This window comes from Podarcis tiliguerta (genome assembly GCF_965153285.1).
Source record: "Podarcis tiliguerta genome assembly, chromosome: 12".
Classification (NCBI taxonomy): Eukaryota; Metazoa; Chordata; class Lepidosauria; order Squamata; family Lacertidae; genus Podarcis; species Podarcis tiliguerta.
The window spans coordinates 26,147,838-26,164,142 of record NC_139545.1 but is presented as its reverse complement, the minus strand read 5'-3'; the positions used below and the strand labels follow the sequence as shown (position 1 = coordinate 26,164,142).

At 42.4% G+C, this 16,305-nt stretch overlaps 1 protein-coding gene across 1 annotated transcript in view; it reads left to right on the top strand.

Moving 5' to 3' along the window:
* Positions 1 to 16,305, top strand: part of DNAH11 (dynein axonemal heavy chain 11) — a 141,819-nt gene that overhangs the window by 107,887 nt on the left and 17,627 nt on the right. The window contains exons 66-72 of the mRNA XM_083405297.1: positions 6,399 to 6,603; positions 7,714 to 7,878; positions 8,754 to 8,894; positions 10,376 to 10,546; positions 13,027 to 13,149; positions 14,297 to 14,490; positions 15,509 to 15,657. Of these exons, the coding sequence (XP_083261423.1) occupies positions 6,399 to 6,603; positions 7,714 to 7,878; positions 8,754 to 8,894; positions 10,376 to 10,546; positions 13,027 to 13,149; positions 14,297 to 14,490; positions 15,509 to 15,657 (1,148 nt within the window). The remainder of the gene's footprint in view (positions 1 to 6,398; positions 6,604 to 7,713; positions 7,879 to 8,753; positions 8,895 to 10,375; positions 10,547 to 13,026; positions 13,150 to 14,296; positions 14,491 to 15,508; positions 15,658 to 16,305) is intronic.

Below are 16,305 nucleotides of genomic sequence, written 5' to 3'. Positions count from 1 at the left end.
TGCCTCACTGTTGGTGGTTGGGTGAATTGTGGGACTTTGGCTACATCTGTAGATGAATTCAATTGGTGTGTGTGTGTATGAATGAGAGACGAGGGGATCTTCCAAATGAGGATACACCTCACTAACAAAAGTGAATGCTGCAATAAATATATTCATTTCTGGAGGTGCCACAAGACTCTCTGTTGGTGTAATGCATGGTTCTCCCCATAGAATTGAATAAGCAGTGATTGATTTAATTGGTCTGAGTCCTTCCTTTCATTTTAAAAACATAATCCATTAAATAGTTGATCACATGTTGTACAGGTCTCAAGCACCAGTTTTTGCAGCAAAGTTTAGCAAAGTTTTCAACATTTTATGCTTTCTTAATTTTAGGAATTGTGTCAGTGTTTGTCCCTCCCCCCTCTCTAATAAAGAAAGACTGGAAAGAGGCAGATGATAGATATGGTGCAGACCAACAGTTGAAGTTCATTAATAATTGGAATGTTGTAGAGTATGAAGTAATGAATACTAATTACTCCTTTCATGTCTGACAGCACCCTGTGGACCAATACATCAGCTCAGACTTTAATTTGGTTCTAGTAATGGTTTTATCAATAGTACATTAATTCTGTGTTTGAAAAGATATACAGTTGAACCTGACCCACACACTTGCTACTGCTGTCATAAAATGACCACATACTGACAACAACTGGGTAATTACAAATAATTAGATCCACTGAGCTTCAGACAATCCTAATTTTAAGTAAAATATATCTTACAATAGCAATCGACAGAAAGCATCGCTGGGAAAGATTTATCAACTTGTGCTCCTTCCAAAGCAAATTTACTAGCTTTGCATATTAGCAAACCTTCTGCTCTGTGAAGCCACTTCATAAAATTTTATCCTGGCTCCGTTTTATGGAGATTATTCTTGAGCTGAAAACTTGCTACATTAAAGAAGATGCAGCCCTGCAATGTGGTGTCTTAGAGATGGCACAGCTGTTGTTCTGTGTACTAGTAGTAGCTGCTTTAAGCACTGGTCTAGAGAGATATATACGCATAAGATGTGGCTCACAAATATTGTGCGTGAATAATAGCGTGAATAATAGCCATCCATAATGTAAGGAGATATCAACACAGTTGTTATAATCCCCCCAGCAGAGCCCACCACTGACCTGAGCCAAAAATCCTTTTTTCACCACCACTAGGTAAGCCTAAAGGGACACGGGTGGCACTGTGGGTAAAAGCCTCAGCGCCTAGGACTTGCCGATCGAAAGGTCGGCAATTCGAATCCCCACAGCAGGGTGCGCTCCCGTCACTCGGTCCCAGCGCCTGCCAACCTAGCAGTTCGAAAGCACCCCCGGGTGCAAGTAGATAAATAGGGACCGCTTACTAGCGGGAAGGAAAACGGCCAGATGCAGCTTGTCACGCTGGCCACGTGACCCGGAAGTGTCTTCGGACAGCGCTGGCTCCCGGCCTATAGAGTGAGATGAGCGCACAACCCTAGAGTCTGGCAAGACTGGCCCGTACAGGCAGGGGTACATTTACCTTTACCTTTAGGTAAGCCGACCAGGGCTAAGAAGCGGGCAGTTAATATTTATTGGATTCTATGTTTTGCTATATATAGGTATCCAATATTTATCTGTCTATCTATCTATCTATCTATCTATCTATCCATCCATCTATCCATCTATCTCCTGCTAAGGGATTCTACCATGAAGCAGCCAGGTGTTCCCACCTTTTAGGTGGGAAAATCCAGTTTATGGGTGGAGTGTAGTTGGTAAAGTATTTAGAGAAGATTATCTAAGGGATGCGGGTGGCACTGTGGGTTAAACCACAGAGCCTAGGACTTGCCGATCAGAAGGTTGGTAGTTCGAATCCCCGCGACGGGGTGAGCTTCCGTTGCTCTATCCCAGCTCCTGCCAACCTAGCAGTTCGAAAGCACATCAAAGTGCAAGTAGATAAATAGGTACTGCTCCGGCGGGAAGGTAAACGGCGTTTCCGTGTGCTTCTCTGGTTCGCCAGAAGTGGCTTAGTCATGCTGGCCACATGACCCGGAAGCTGTACGCCGGCTCCCTCAGCCAGTAAAGCGAGATGAGCGCCGCAACCCCAGAGTCGGTCACGACTGGACCTAATGGTCAGGGGTCCCTTTACCTTTTTATCTCTCTAAGTTAGCCCCTTGAATAGAGCATCTACCTGTAAATGATTTTTTATTTTATTCTTTGCATCTTGTTCCCCAGATTGTTTAGGATACCTGAAAGGAGCTTCTACTGCTTTTCTCATATTTTTGATTGACAGCAAAGTTATATATATGTTTGTGTACTAGTATCTGTAGATCAGAAAGGCATTCTCTCTGCATTCAACGGTCTTTTAACAGCCAAATAGTTTTATTATTACCATAATTATAATTGAGTTTTCACAGTGATTCCTGTCACCAGAGGTAATTCCCTCTAATGCTACTCTCTAGTTATGCCAACACAGTTATGAGCCAAAGAGAAGGCCTGAAAAACAGATCTTTGTTCTGTGCTAAATCAGGCCTTCTGAAACATCAACTATACTTCAAGACCTTACGCTACTGATAGCATCAATGACTTGGTTCAAACATAATGCTAAATCTTTTTTTTTAAATGAGCCTCAACTGCACAGGTCAAGGAGAAGGGAGGAGGCTATGAGCCTCAGGAACACTACAGCTCAGCCTCATAGCATTATAAACATCCCCTCATGGTATGCATTTGATAATATTTAACAGATAATATTAAACAGTTTCCTTCTTTCTTAAATTAGACAGTACCATGTGTCTTCATGCAGCAGCAAGATTATTAACTCACTTTTTTGATACATAGGAAAGGCTCCTCTTTTTTTGCCTCGAACTTCAGGCTAGCTGTGCAACTTTCAGAATTTTTTCTCTTCTCCAGTAGTTTGACCAACTTGAACAGTTGTCCTGCTGTGATTGCTAAGTAACAACTCTACACCTGATATGTTCAGATTCACTCTCTGCATTAGCTGCTAGAGTTCGCTGGTTGGATGTGGAAGCTTTTAACTTCAAACAGCAGGCTTTGAAGCAGGGCTTTTTAGATGTTTTTTGGAAAAAAAAACACTTTCCCCCCTTAAAGCATGAAGATACTGCTCACATTTTCTTTCTTTCCCAGGAATCTGCCTGCCACTTTTCTTCACCTTAAAAGTTCACCTAAGCTGTTCTCAAAAGCAGTAGTTAGTTTGCTTGTGGGTTTTTCTTCTCCCCTCCCCTCCCCATCAGTATTTTGGGCCCACTAAGCATGTTCATTTGAGCTGTTTTTGTCATTCAAAGTCCTGGCCTAATTTCTCTCTAAAGTGTTTTGTACTACAGCTGATTTGGGGGTTCCCTTGAGGCTACTGATACCTCCACCTTTTGCAAAAATGGGACCAGTTTGGCTATTTTAAAAACCCAGATTCATAGAACAGGTTTTCTATTGTTACATATGATTAGACATGATTATGTTTGCATATTGTTCAATCTGAAAGAGACCAATGTGTGGACTGGGGATTTAGTTGCGGGGACAAAGATGGAATTTCATAGCATGACGTATGGAGAAGCTTTCATTGAAAATGTGATGGAAAAGTAAACAGCAAGGTTTGTGCATTTATTTTAGTTTTGCATTTCCTTTTCCCACAGGAGAACATTTGTGTACATAAATGACTTGACCCAAGGTCACAATATAAATCTGGGCCTATATCTCTCTGAGTAAGAGTGAACTCAGCTGCTTTTTCGTTTTCCTCTAGAGGTCTCTACATAAACTTTAGATTCTCCTCTGCAACATGGAGGTGAAGTCCCACCATATTTGTCTAAGAATTTTACTCACATCACCTATTCAAGGTTCTAAAACTTGAGCCCAAGCTTGCTACACCATCATCTCCTATACCATGGGTAGGCAAACTAAGGCCCGGGGGCCAGATCCGGCCCAATCGCCTTCTAAATCCGGCCCTCAGAAGGTCCAGGAATCAGCGTGTTTTTACATGAGTAGAATATGTGCTTTTATTTAAAATGCATCTCTGGGTTATTTGTGGGGCATAGGAATTCATTCATTTCCCCCCAAAAAATATAGTCAGGGCCCCCCAAGGTCTGAGGGACAATGGACTGGCCCCCTGCTGAAAAAGTTTGCTGACCCCTGTCCTATACTATCCTAGACATAAATGTCTTGCTGAATCTGATATACTGATTCCGTGGTCTCTTCTTCTACTTTTGGCTAATGTCATAGCTGACCCATAAGAGCAATAGCACAAACATTTATTTCCCCCACACCTGCAATTAACAAAAAACCCAACGTAGCTGCAGTGATAAAACTCACTGAGTCATTGTGCAGTGCTTGCCTTTCATAGCTAATAACCACAGAAATTGGGAATGATTTATTACTTCTGTGCAATGAGCACCTATAAACTAGAATCTCAGTGCAAGGCTCCAGAACTCATTTTACAACAAGCCATTTTAGCGTTGCGGTAGCAAAGTATTGTTCCCCAGGTAAGATTCTTGATAAACAAACAAGAACAGTGAGTTACAAAATTGCCCTCTTTGTTCTGTTGCTAATTTCTGAGCTCGGTCTTCCGTTGTCCCCCTGCATTATGAACCTGTAGTTAGCTTAGTCAAATGTTCAGCATATATGCTGCACCCAACCTTTTCCTACACATTGAAATGGCAGTGGAACCTTGTTCTTTTATTTAGCTTGATAAAATAGTATCATACCAAAAAGAGATCTGTCTGTGCATGTGGATAGTTGTTTTGGGCTGTCTATAATTGGGGCATACATCCTTCAGAATGGAAGTTGGCAGTAGCAATCAACAGGGTGCCGCAGGTAGAGCAGCGTTGCTCACCAGGCACCCCAAAGGTGTGTCGCTGCCAGTTACGAAGAGGCGAGGCTGTCGTTCCCTCTGCTGCCTGCATTTCTTACTTCCTCTTGATCGAGGGGATGGGGGTGGCATCTCAGAATTGCCCTGCCTTCTGCCTGGTGCTCTACGCCTCTCCCCTTCCCCCCTCTGAGTGCAGAGATTGTCTCACTCTCATTCACCTCTTCTTCCCCGGAAGGAGCTGGGAAGATGAGGTGAAGGAATGGGTGAGAATCAATGGATACTTGCCTCTCCCCATCCCTGTCACTAGTCTCTGGTTCTCTGCTCCTTAGCAGTGGGCCCCGTAGCCCACTGGGCCCCTTGTCAGGTTCGTCCTCTCCCCATTGGATTTGATATCCCGCTTTATCACTACCCGAAGGAGTCTCAAAGCGGCTAACATTCTCCTTTCCCTTCCTCGCCCACAACAAGCACTCTGTGAGGTGACTGAGGCTGAGAGACTTCAGAGAAGTGTGATTGGCCCAAGGTCACCCAGCAGCTGCATGTGGAGGAGCGGGGAAGCGAACCCAGTTCCCCAGATTACGAGACTACCGCTCTTAACCACTACACCAAACTGGCTCTCATTCTGTGCTACCCCTGGGCTCAGCCTCCTCCTGGTTCTGTCAGCCCTTGACAATGTTGTCAGTGTCCCCAATGGCCATACTCCTGCTTTTAGCTCATTTGATATTTTTAGTTCTCCTACTCCCCGTGTAGGTTAGAGAACAGGACATGATCCATCAGGAAAAGGGGGACAATAAAGGGGGATAAGAGAAGTGAAATTATTCACGTGTGTTAGAAAACTGAACAACTTCACTTTAAGGGGTCAAGTTTGGAATAGGGATAGCTATAGAAGGGGAGGCAGTAAGAAATACATTACTGGCAAACATGGATGGCAGCACATTCCTTGCTACAAGCATGTTCCTCAGTAGGGGAAGAATACACAGAATACATCCTGCATTTCATATAATTAGTTTTGAAATACAGATGTCCAAAACTGTTCATAAGTATCCTCTTGCAGAATTGCTCAGTCTGTATTTATTGCATCCTTACAAATCGTTTGTAACCCAAACAAAAAATTAGACAGATGTTTATTACAACTTAGAAAATTGTAAAGATGAATGGAAAAACTGGAAGCAACTGCTTCATAATTTCTGTGTTCATATAAATAAGCAAATATAATACTTTTCAGCCTTTCTCAGACTAATTCAGAAAACCAAGAAGTGGGACATGAGCAAGTGAAACCATTGATACCAATAGGAGTAACTGGCCTTCAGTCTATAAATTTTGGCTTAATCTGGCATCCTTATTTAATATCCTCAACAGGCTGCTCATATTAGGTGCATTCTTACTAACATCAGAAGTGAAAAGTATTAGTGTTGGTGTCAATAATGGGAAATGGATAATGCCTTTCTCAAGTAGGTGTAGTAGTCAGAGGCATGTAAGTGGAATGCACCGTCGTACAACTCTGTCTCATGTGAAATCATTTCTGTGTTTATCGTAAGATGCTGATAAGCTGCATTGATCAATGCTGTGCTTTGCTGTGTTTTCATTTTAATTGATATCAGGTATATTAAGATTGAAGATCGAGAATGTGAATTCAACAAGGATTTCCGCCTCATCCTTCACACTAAAATGGCTAATCCTCACTACAAGCCAGAGCTGCAGGCTCAGACCACTCTAATTAATTTCACAGTTACAAAGGATGGTTTGGAGGACCAGCTGTTGGCTGAGGCTGTTAGTATTGAAAGACCTGATTTGGAGACTGTGAAGGTAAAACCACGTGTGAATTAGTTAGCTCTCTAGCACTTTCAGCGCCCTCTACAAAATCTGTGTTTCTCTTGTCATTTGTACTGCTTACTAGTGAATATGATGGTATTATGGCATCACACAGTAAATCAGAGTTAGCTTTGTGACGGCATCACTAAGTGGAAAATAACGCTTTCCAGTTGTCTTTAGATTAGACTAAATGTGTATGTTCAGGGCAGAGAATGCATTTCCATCACCTGGCCAGCTAATCTTATACCCTGTTTGTAGGGATTTGGTAGAAATTCAGTTCATTTCTCATTTAAAGTTAACCCTGTCTAATTCACACTTCTTGAAACAATGTGTGATCCAAAACAGAGCCATCCTGCCAGATTCACACTTTTCCGAATTTTGCAATGCTATTCTCAAGCCACGAAATGTGTACAAAAATGCCTGTACCGGGGTAAACTGTGCATAGAACGCATATATTAGTGAAAATCACATACAGGAATTCATTATATTAAGGAAAATTGCTTTGCAAAAATGGGTGCATTGGAAGAAATTTCATTCAAAACAGTACAGTGGTACCTTGCAGAAAGCTCCTGCAGCCAATCAGAAGCCACAGAAATCACGTCAGACGTTCAGGTTCCAAAGAACGTTTGAAAACCTGAACAATCACTTCAGGTTTTCAATCATTCGGAAGCCAAAACGTTCTGACTCCTAAGGCATTTGAAAACCAAGGTACGACTGTATATTGATTCATCTTCATGAGGACTTTTTAAAAAAATCATAAGGTCAGTGCTATAGATGAATGTTAGCAGGATAAGCCATCATACCAAAATTTTAAGTGGATCTTGCATGCAAAAAATAATATGTAGACCATGCTTAAATTCCATTAAACTTTAATAAGCAGGGGATAACAAGATACCTTGCCTGTTCCACACAAGTCTGCCTGGGTATGCATTCAGGTGAACAAATATATAAAATAGGTATTACACTTACACTGTGATAGTCTGTTTCACACCCAAAGATGGCTGGAAGCACTCACAGGCACATGTAAGAATAGGTTCTTAAAAGTTCTTCTTGCTATCAGTTATCCACATTTACAACTAAAACTTTTTCCATTGTGTTTGCCAGTCTCTTTTGACAAAACAACAGAATGATTTCAAGATTCAGCTGAAGCGCTTGGAGGACGATCTGCTGTTTCGCCTTTCCGCTGCTGAGGGCAGTTTCTTGGGAGACACTGAACTCGTGGAGAAACTTGAGACCACAAAGTCGACAGCTGCAGAGATAGAGATTAAGGCACTTGCAGTTTTACTATTTGATACTTGTCTATTTCAAAGCATCATGTTATGTCCATACAATGCGTCATGGAGAGAGCGTTGTAAAATCACAAGTGAAGACAGAAGCGGCGAGGCCTACTCCTTTCCAGTCATTTTGGCATCTGTTGAGGCAGCTCAGAATAGTTTGGAGTGGGGGGGGGGGGGGATAGATAGATAGATAGATGATAGAACTCCTTTCTCCATGTTTCATGTTTCAAGGTTCACTCATTTTGATGATGGAGCATTGAGTAAATGCAAAATAATGGAAGGCAGTTTGTCCATTTGGAATGGAGAGGGGCTTACCGTGGTGGTTGGATGAGAGTTGCTTACCTTTTCCCACTTTCCTTTCCTTTTAAAAAATGGGTGGCGAAACTCTAGTCCTTCCCTTGTTGTTGGACTACAGCTCACGTCATTCCTAACCATTGACCATGCTGTCTGGGGGTGATGGGAATAGCAATGACATCTGGAGAACTTCCTGACATGTTACTGAAGCCACTGATAGGGCCTACAGCATATGAACACTAATGAAAGGATAAAAACGTAAGAGGACTACCTTCTGCCACCATGGAAATCATTTCAGGGATTGAGTTACAACTCATGAAGCTCCAATTCACCATAAGTGGCTCACCACACATGTTCATTATTTTGGATATGATTTCTTCAGATGTTTGAAGATTCTTCTAGGATGGAGGCCTGTGTCTTTCCATCTTATATTTGGCGTAGCTAATCCCTCCTCTGTCCTCAGTTTGAAGATAGATTAAAATCTGTTGAAGTAGATGCTAGATGAACAGCACAGCCCTATTCATATAACAATGATGGTTTTCTTGATTTACTTTCAAACATGTTGTTCTACAGGTAGCAGAAGCCAAAGAAAATGAAGTTAACATTAACGAAGCCAGAGAACATTACAGGCCAGCAGCTGCAAGAGCATCCCTTCTTTATTTCGCCATTCATGATCTGAGCAAAATCAATCCCATCTATCAGTTTTCATTGAAGGTTCGTTCTCATCCTTATTCTGATACTAAAAAATAAACATAGTGTAGTAAACCTCATGAGATTTGTACTATTTCTCAGAAAAGTGAAAATGGAGCCACTAATACTCATGTTTAGGTACATTCATTTATATTTGTACCCCAATTTATGTGACCAAGCACACTTTCTGGGTTTTTGCAGTACATTAAAAGCTTGCAGTAACTGTTTGATCGTAAGAGTTAGGGGAAGGAAAAAAGAAAGAGTCATGTACGCTGTACAAAAATGGCTCTGCCATACCACCTTCTTAAAAACTGTTGTTGATCTCCAGCTTCAAAGGGAGATATATCAGCAGGATGCAGTTTAGAAGAGGTTATCACAATATCAATCAGAGCTGCTGACAGCAAGTGTGTGTGTGTGTGTCTCCTGAGGCTTCCTGAGGGCATTTAACAACTCCAGAGTGACATGTCCCTCTGGATCAGATAGGCAGGGCCCAAGTTTCTTGATTAAACTGATCAACAGTGGCTGCAAATCCCCACTTGGGCAAGGAGGAAAGGAAAGAACGTTGAAGTGGGCCAGATCCTATTCCTCATCCCGGTCTACAGCAACAGGAAATGTAATGAATAATCTCTGTGCACCTGAGGTTTACATTCTTATGGTGGCATCCAATGGCACCTGCTTGTGAGCATTGAACACACTTTTGCAGATAGTAAACTCGGTCCTTTACAGCAGAATGCAGCAGAAGCAACTGTGGTTGGAATAGTAACATCAAAGGTTTTATTTATAAAGCAAATAACAAAACAGCAAAACAACTCTCACATCCATCTTCTTCAGCAGAGGAGCAGAGAGAGGGAGGAGACATTCAAATAGTTCCCATACTCATACATCAATTAAGTAATTAAAGGCAACCCGCGACATTATGCAATGTGAGAATGAGACATTACAATACTGACACTGCTGTCTTGTAGAATGTGGCCCCTGGTTTCTCTGTCTGCAAAATTTGTGTGTCCGAAAAATTTGCTCCAGAGGATCCTCCACTCCTCCAGAGGCATTCAAGGGGAGATGGGAGGAAGGAGAAGCCCTCTTGCACAAGTAGATGTATACATGTGCTACACTGGATCTACTCTTATTAGTTTTAAAAGTAAATACCACTGCATTCCAACAACAGCAGACCAATCCAGAGATTACAGCAGCTAGTTTCGAGCAATTAGCACAGGCATAGGCAAACTCGGCCCTTCAGATGTTTGGGAACTACAACTCGCATCATCCCTGACCACTGGTCCTGTTAGCTAGGGATGATGGGAGTTGTAGTCCCAAAACATCTGGAGGGCCGAGTTTGCCTATGCCTGAATTAGCAGCTTCTGTCTTTAAGAGATGGTAATTATGTTGCTGACCTTGCTTTTAAAGCATTCTGAATTACTGTACTTTTGAATTATAGAAGCCAAATCCAGGTTTCAAAAATGTTTCTCAAGAAAAGGAAAGTCTGATGTAATTCTGTGTTCCTTTAGGGTTTCAACACTGTCTTTCGTAAAGCAATTGAGCGAGCAGAGGCATCGGATGATATCCAAGGACGTATCTCCAACCTAACAGAAGCTATTACGTATTTCACCTTTCTTTACGTAGGCCAGGGACTTTTTGAAAGGGACAAGCTAATTTTTCTGGGCCAGACAACATTTCAGGTGAGAAAAAGCCAACTTTAATTGCTTGCATCAATTCAGACTAGAGATACACATGTTGGTACAACATAACAGGGGAGAATTAGCATGGAAGACTCAGGGGATATGACACAATCGGACATGCTCAGTTGTGTAGAGACTTAACTTCCAAAGTCCTGATCACCAATCCCTCAAAGCCCCTGCTTTAAATGTAGTTGAAAAGAATTTTGTTACTTCAGTCAGTTTAATTATAAGTCAAAGCTAGACGAGGCAAATATTTAAGGCTTTAGAAATGATTTGTATGGGAGAGAATGTCTACCAGGAATTTCTCCTTTGGGAAGAGAAATTTTGTTCAGCAACAGATATTTAAGGTCATTATTTGTTACTCCAACTCACCATGCCCCTGCAGGGGGGAATAGCAAACCTTTTCAGCATTTAAAGGAACAAATATTTGTTGGCAATTTACCAAATAAAGTATTGAGCATGTCTAAGGAGTGTTTCCATAGTTTCCTATAGTCTGCTCTGCCAAAGGATTTTCAAAATATTAAAAACCTCCTTTTTTTCTTCTTCAGAAAGTAGGTTGTCTTATTCAGGTGTGCACGTTTTTTGTATACTATTCCAAAGCAGATTGTATACTTTCACTTTCCAAGCTGTAAATTGATTGGCTGCTATGGTTGAGAGGGGATGAGGAACACCAGCAGATCTCTGCCATGGCCATGTTAGGCCCCATCTATACTCCTTGGCAGGAATGCCAACTTGGCCCTGCGACCATGGGTGCCCGGTGCTGTGGGTGTTATACAGCGTGCATGGCCCTGGCACTGAAATTTGTGGGTGCCTGGCCCCTTCATGGAATTTTTTAGGTGCTCAGGCACCAAGCACCCCAGGGGATTGGCACCTATGACTCCTGGCATTAAAAGCAGCAAGCTGACCAGTGAATGAATGGCTGTCTAGACTCCATAGTGTTCCCTTCCCAGGCTCACTATCCACCTCACTAAACTCTTCCCCAGGCTACTCTCACACAAACCCTGCTCTGCACTCGCCTGAAGTGCTTTTGCCTCACTGGAATGTGTCCTTGTTGTTACGATAATATAATATAATAATATAATAATAATTTATTATTTATACCCCGCCCATCTGGCTGGGTTTCCCCAGCCACTCTGGGTGGCTTCCAACAGAACACTAAAGTACAATAACCTATTAAACATTAAAAGCTTCCCTAAACAGGGCTGCCTTCAGATGTGTTCTAAAAGTTTGGTAGTTATTTTTCTCTTTGTCATCTGGTGGGAGGGTGTTCCACAGGGTGGGTGCCACTACCAAGAAGGCCCTCTGCCTGGTTCCCTGTAACTTGGCTTCTTGCAGCGAGGGAACCGCCAGAAGGCCCTCGGCGCTGGACCTCAGTATCCGGGCAGAACGATGGAGGTGGAGATGCTCCTTCAGGTATACTGGACCGAGGCCGTTTAGGGCTTTAAAGGTCAGCATCAACACTTTGAATTGTGCTCGGAAACGTACTGGGAGCCAGTGTAGGACTTTCAAGACCAGTGTTATATGGTCTCGGCGGCCGCTCCCAGTCACCAGTCTAGCTGCCGGATTCTGGATTAGTTGATAATGCCTCTTTCCTTGCTGAATTGTGTATTGAGAGATGTAACTGGTTGTGTGTGTCGAAACTTCATTATGCGTGTGTGGTAGAAGGTAGCCTGAAGTCATGTTTATAGCCCTGCCCACTTTGGACTGTGGCCCCCACTCGGCCTCTGGCATGCAGCCCCAAGAAGGATGCCCATAATGTAATGCAGCCTTTGGGCAGGGAAAAAATATATATTCGCTGCTGCTCTAGAAGCAGGGAAACCATTTTTGAGCCCAAAGGCTTTGTTCAATCCCAGGGACCACATCCACGCCAGTGGTTGGCAGGGCCCGTGTTCAAGGACACATTCCAGCCAGGCCAAAATGCTCAAGGAAGGTGTGAACCAGGGCCAGTCAGGAGTGTGGCCTAAGGAGATGGGGACATGGGTAGGAAGAGTCATGAAGGCCAGATAAGGAGCCTGAGATGCTGCATTTTTGCCCCCAGGCCTAAAGTTCCACACATACATATTCGAAAGGATGATTGCCTAAGAACTGTTCATTTGAGAAATGTGTATGAGTCCATTTTCTTCTTTTTTAGTAGTGCTGATTTCATATTTTGGAGTGTCGCAAAGGGAATATATGGGTCTGATACTCCCTTTTCCTTTTCCTGTAATTTTGTTGGAAGCAGCCCAGAGTAGCTGAGTACAGATGGGTGGGCTGGAAAATTATTATTATTATTATTATTATTATTACTATTATCATCGTCACCATCATCAGACCAAGTGGAAAAAATGTATGTCTAACCAGAGCGGTCATGAAGCCAGAAATGCTCAATCCTTTGTGCTACTTATGTATAAAATAGAATTATGGCAGTGCAGATCATTATAGAGTAACACCTTTCTTCATAGTGACTCTCACGGTATTTCCCAATTTTGTTCACTTCCTAGATTTTGTTGAGAAGTAAAGAAATAGAACTCACCGAACTGAATTTCCTGCTACGATTTACAATTGAACACACCTACAGAAGTCCTGTGGACTTTTTAACTACTCAGTCATGGAGTGCCATTAGGGTAAGTTTCACGACCAACCAGCTGCCTATAAGGAACCAAGCAGATGCCTGCATATACCCAAACAGCTTTATGCTTAGTTGTGAGCACCTTTTACACTTTTTAATGCGCTAACTTCTCTACATTGCACAAAACATTCTGTTTTATATAGGAATGGTGTCTGTTTCTCTCCTGCTCCCCCATGAAGAAGCAGGTTTGAGGGCCTTGCCATCTGCAACCCACTCCAGCATGCAGGATGTGAGCAAGGAATTACACTCCCCCCTCTACACCCCCCCCCCACTTTTCTGCTTCCATCTCAAGACCTGGAAGCAGAGGACTGCATGGCTACCTGCCTGTCTGCATTGCCACTTTTCTTTAGGGGCTTCTCTACCTTTCTCAGTATAATTAATTAATTAATATTTGTATGCCACCCTTCATCAGTAGATCTCAGGGTTATTCATAATATGAAGCACCCCCACATGCTTACTCACTCTCAGATGTCTTCTTCACAGGCTGTCATGTGTAAGAGCATGAGAACAGCCTGTTGGATCAAGCCAGTGGCCAATCAGATGCTTGATTCTGTTCTCACAGTGGCCAATCAGATGCTTGGGAGAAGCCTGCAAGCGGGACATGAGCACAACACTCTGCCCATCTGCGATTCCCAGCGACTGGTATGCAGAGACAGATGTCTCTGACTGTGGATGTAGAACATGCCCCTCATGGCTAGTAGCCATTGATAGTTTTGTCCTCCATGAATTTTCAGAAGAGAAGGAAGGGTGTCTACTCAGTTGGGAAGGGAAGGCATGTTCAAACAAGGGAGACCATATATGAGAGAGGAAGAGCTGCTTTGAGTAGGGGAAGAAAAAAACCTTTATGGGGCAGGTTTTGGACTAAAGTAGCTTGGGTCTGCTTGTGGCCACCAAAGAAAACTTTGCTGGCTGTTTGTGTGCCCATAGATGTGCCACACTGGCAATGCCCACACTAAGGTTTAGTGCTCCATGGTGAAATTGCTAAGGTTTGGCGAAATCCTACACACTTTGGTATATTGCAAGAGAGTGTAATATGTGTGGTGGGAGAGGGTAAACAGCATCTCAATAATTGCCACATATTTCTCTCTTAGTGCGAACAGTTGACGTGTCAATAAATCAGGCTTGCCATTGTTCTGTTTCAGGCCATTGCCTTAATGGATGAATTTCGAGGATTAGATAGAGACATAGAAGGTTCTGCCAAGAGATGGAAAAAATGGGTAGATTCAGAATGCCCAGAAAAGGAAAAGTTCCCTCAGGAATGGAAAAGCAAAACTTCTTTTCAGAAGCTTATCATGCTACGAGCATTACGCCCAGATCGGATGACATATGCTCTGAGGTACTGCATGTTTGACTTTGTGAACTCCTTTTATATTTATCACATTTATTTATGTACTCCATTTAGTTATGTGTACAAGTTGCATGATCTGTCAAATCGCACTTACAGAAATAACTAAAAAAAAGCACCAAACACATCAGCAGATGGCTGTACAGTGGCCATTCTAAATCTATGTGCACGTCATGAGGTAATCCATTCATATCATTCTCCTCCCTCCCAAACACTTTTCCTTTTGTGTCATACATTGTAAGCCTGTGGGCAGGGACTGTCTTATTTTGTTGTTGTTATTTATTGTTTGATTTGTAAGCTGTTCTGGGAGCCTTTTGGCAGAAGAGCAGGATTTTAAAATTAATTATATAAGTATCTAGCCACTTGTCTCACAGAACTGTCAATTCTACCACACCTTTGCAGTCTCTCTTTCTCGTTGTTTACGGTGATGTAGTGAAATACATACACTAGTTGAACAAGGCAAGTGATACATATGAAATGACTGTTACATGGAGAGTCTTCAATGCACTCTGGATTTAAAATACCAGTATGAAACATCACTCATTTATACGAATTAGACCTTAGGATTTTGGCTCCTGGTTAATTTAGACACAACAGTTCATCAGTTGGGATGTTTTCCCTTCAAGCCATACAACAGAACTTAGCTCAGCTTCTTGGGTTTTCTACACGTTGGTGGAATAGAATATATTTGAAAGGATATTTAGGAAAACAGAGAATGTGAGACTTGGGACCTAGAAAAACACCTGAGACACTAAGGATGTATGCCTCAACCACCTCTTCCCCATCAACATGTGCAGACTGTATGCTAGACTCTTAATGCTCTGAATCAGGCTTCCCCAACCTGGTGAACTCCGGATATTTGGGACTACAACTCTGTTCATGCCCATTGAGGGTGGCCAGTGACCAGAAAGATGGGAAATGTCCAAAACATCTGTATGGCACCAGGATAAGGAAGCTTTCTCTATATGTTAACATATGTTCATTATATATACATTATATATTTTTGTAGAAACTTTGTAGAGGAAAAGCTCGGCTCAAAGTATGTGGATGGCACAAGAATAGACTTGGCAAAATCTTATGAAGAAAGCAGTCCAGCCACTCCAGTATTTTTCATTCTTTCTCCTGGAGTCGATCCTCTTAAAGATGTGGAGGCACTTGGTGAGCATGTTTTGTTGAGTAGGGCTGGTTTTTAAAACATGGGCAGGTGAATTGGCAACATTCCAAATCTTGCAAAACACAAAATGCGAACAGAATTTGACGTGTTCATGTGGAATGCTATGAACCGTGGTTTAATGCTACATGGACAAACCTCACTGAGCCCTAGCAGAGTGTGTTATTAGGGAGTGTTGGGAAAGAGAATGCATGTTTGATGATGGAAAGGGCCCTCATTTTGACATGCGACATTCAGAGGCATTCTGGTAGGAATTCTGACATGGCTGTGGGTAACAGGAACTCTCTCCAATAGTTGTTAATGTTGCTGATTTGCAAAGTCCGCAGAGCTTTTCTTAATGCATAGTTTATGATTGGTAACAACAGGGGTTTGTGCTTTGAGTTAGACAGAGCGGGAGTCGGTCTTTAATTAATGCATGTTAAGCTAACACAAAAAAAAGCCCACAAATAGTCATTATCAAGGAATAAAGCAGATTTAAATTTGGAATTGTTTTCCTCAACAAGAGTTAAGTTTTAAAGATTTCCCCCTCTCTTGCCCTAGCCCTCCATTCACTCTGGAAGGGTGGATAAAAAGTGTGAGGCTATTAACGCTGCAGCGTGAAGAAATTTTTAGATTGAACATTCCTCTGCTTGGCA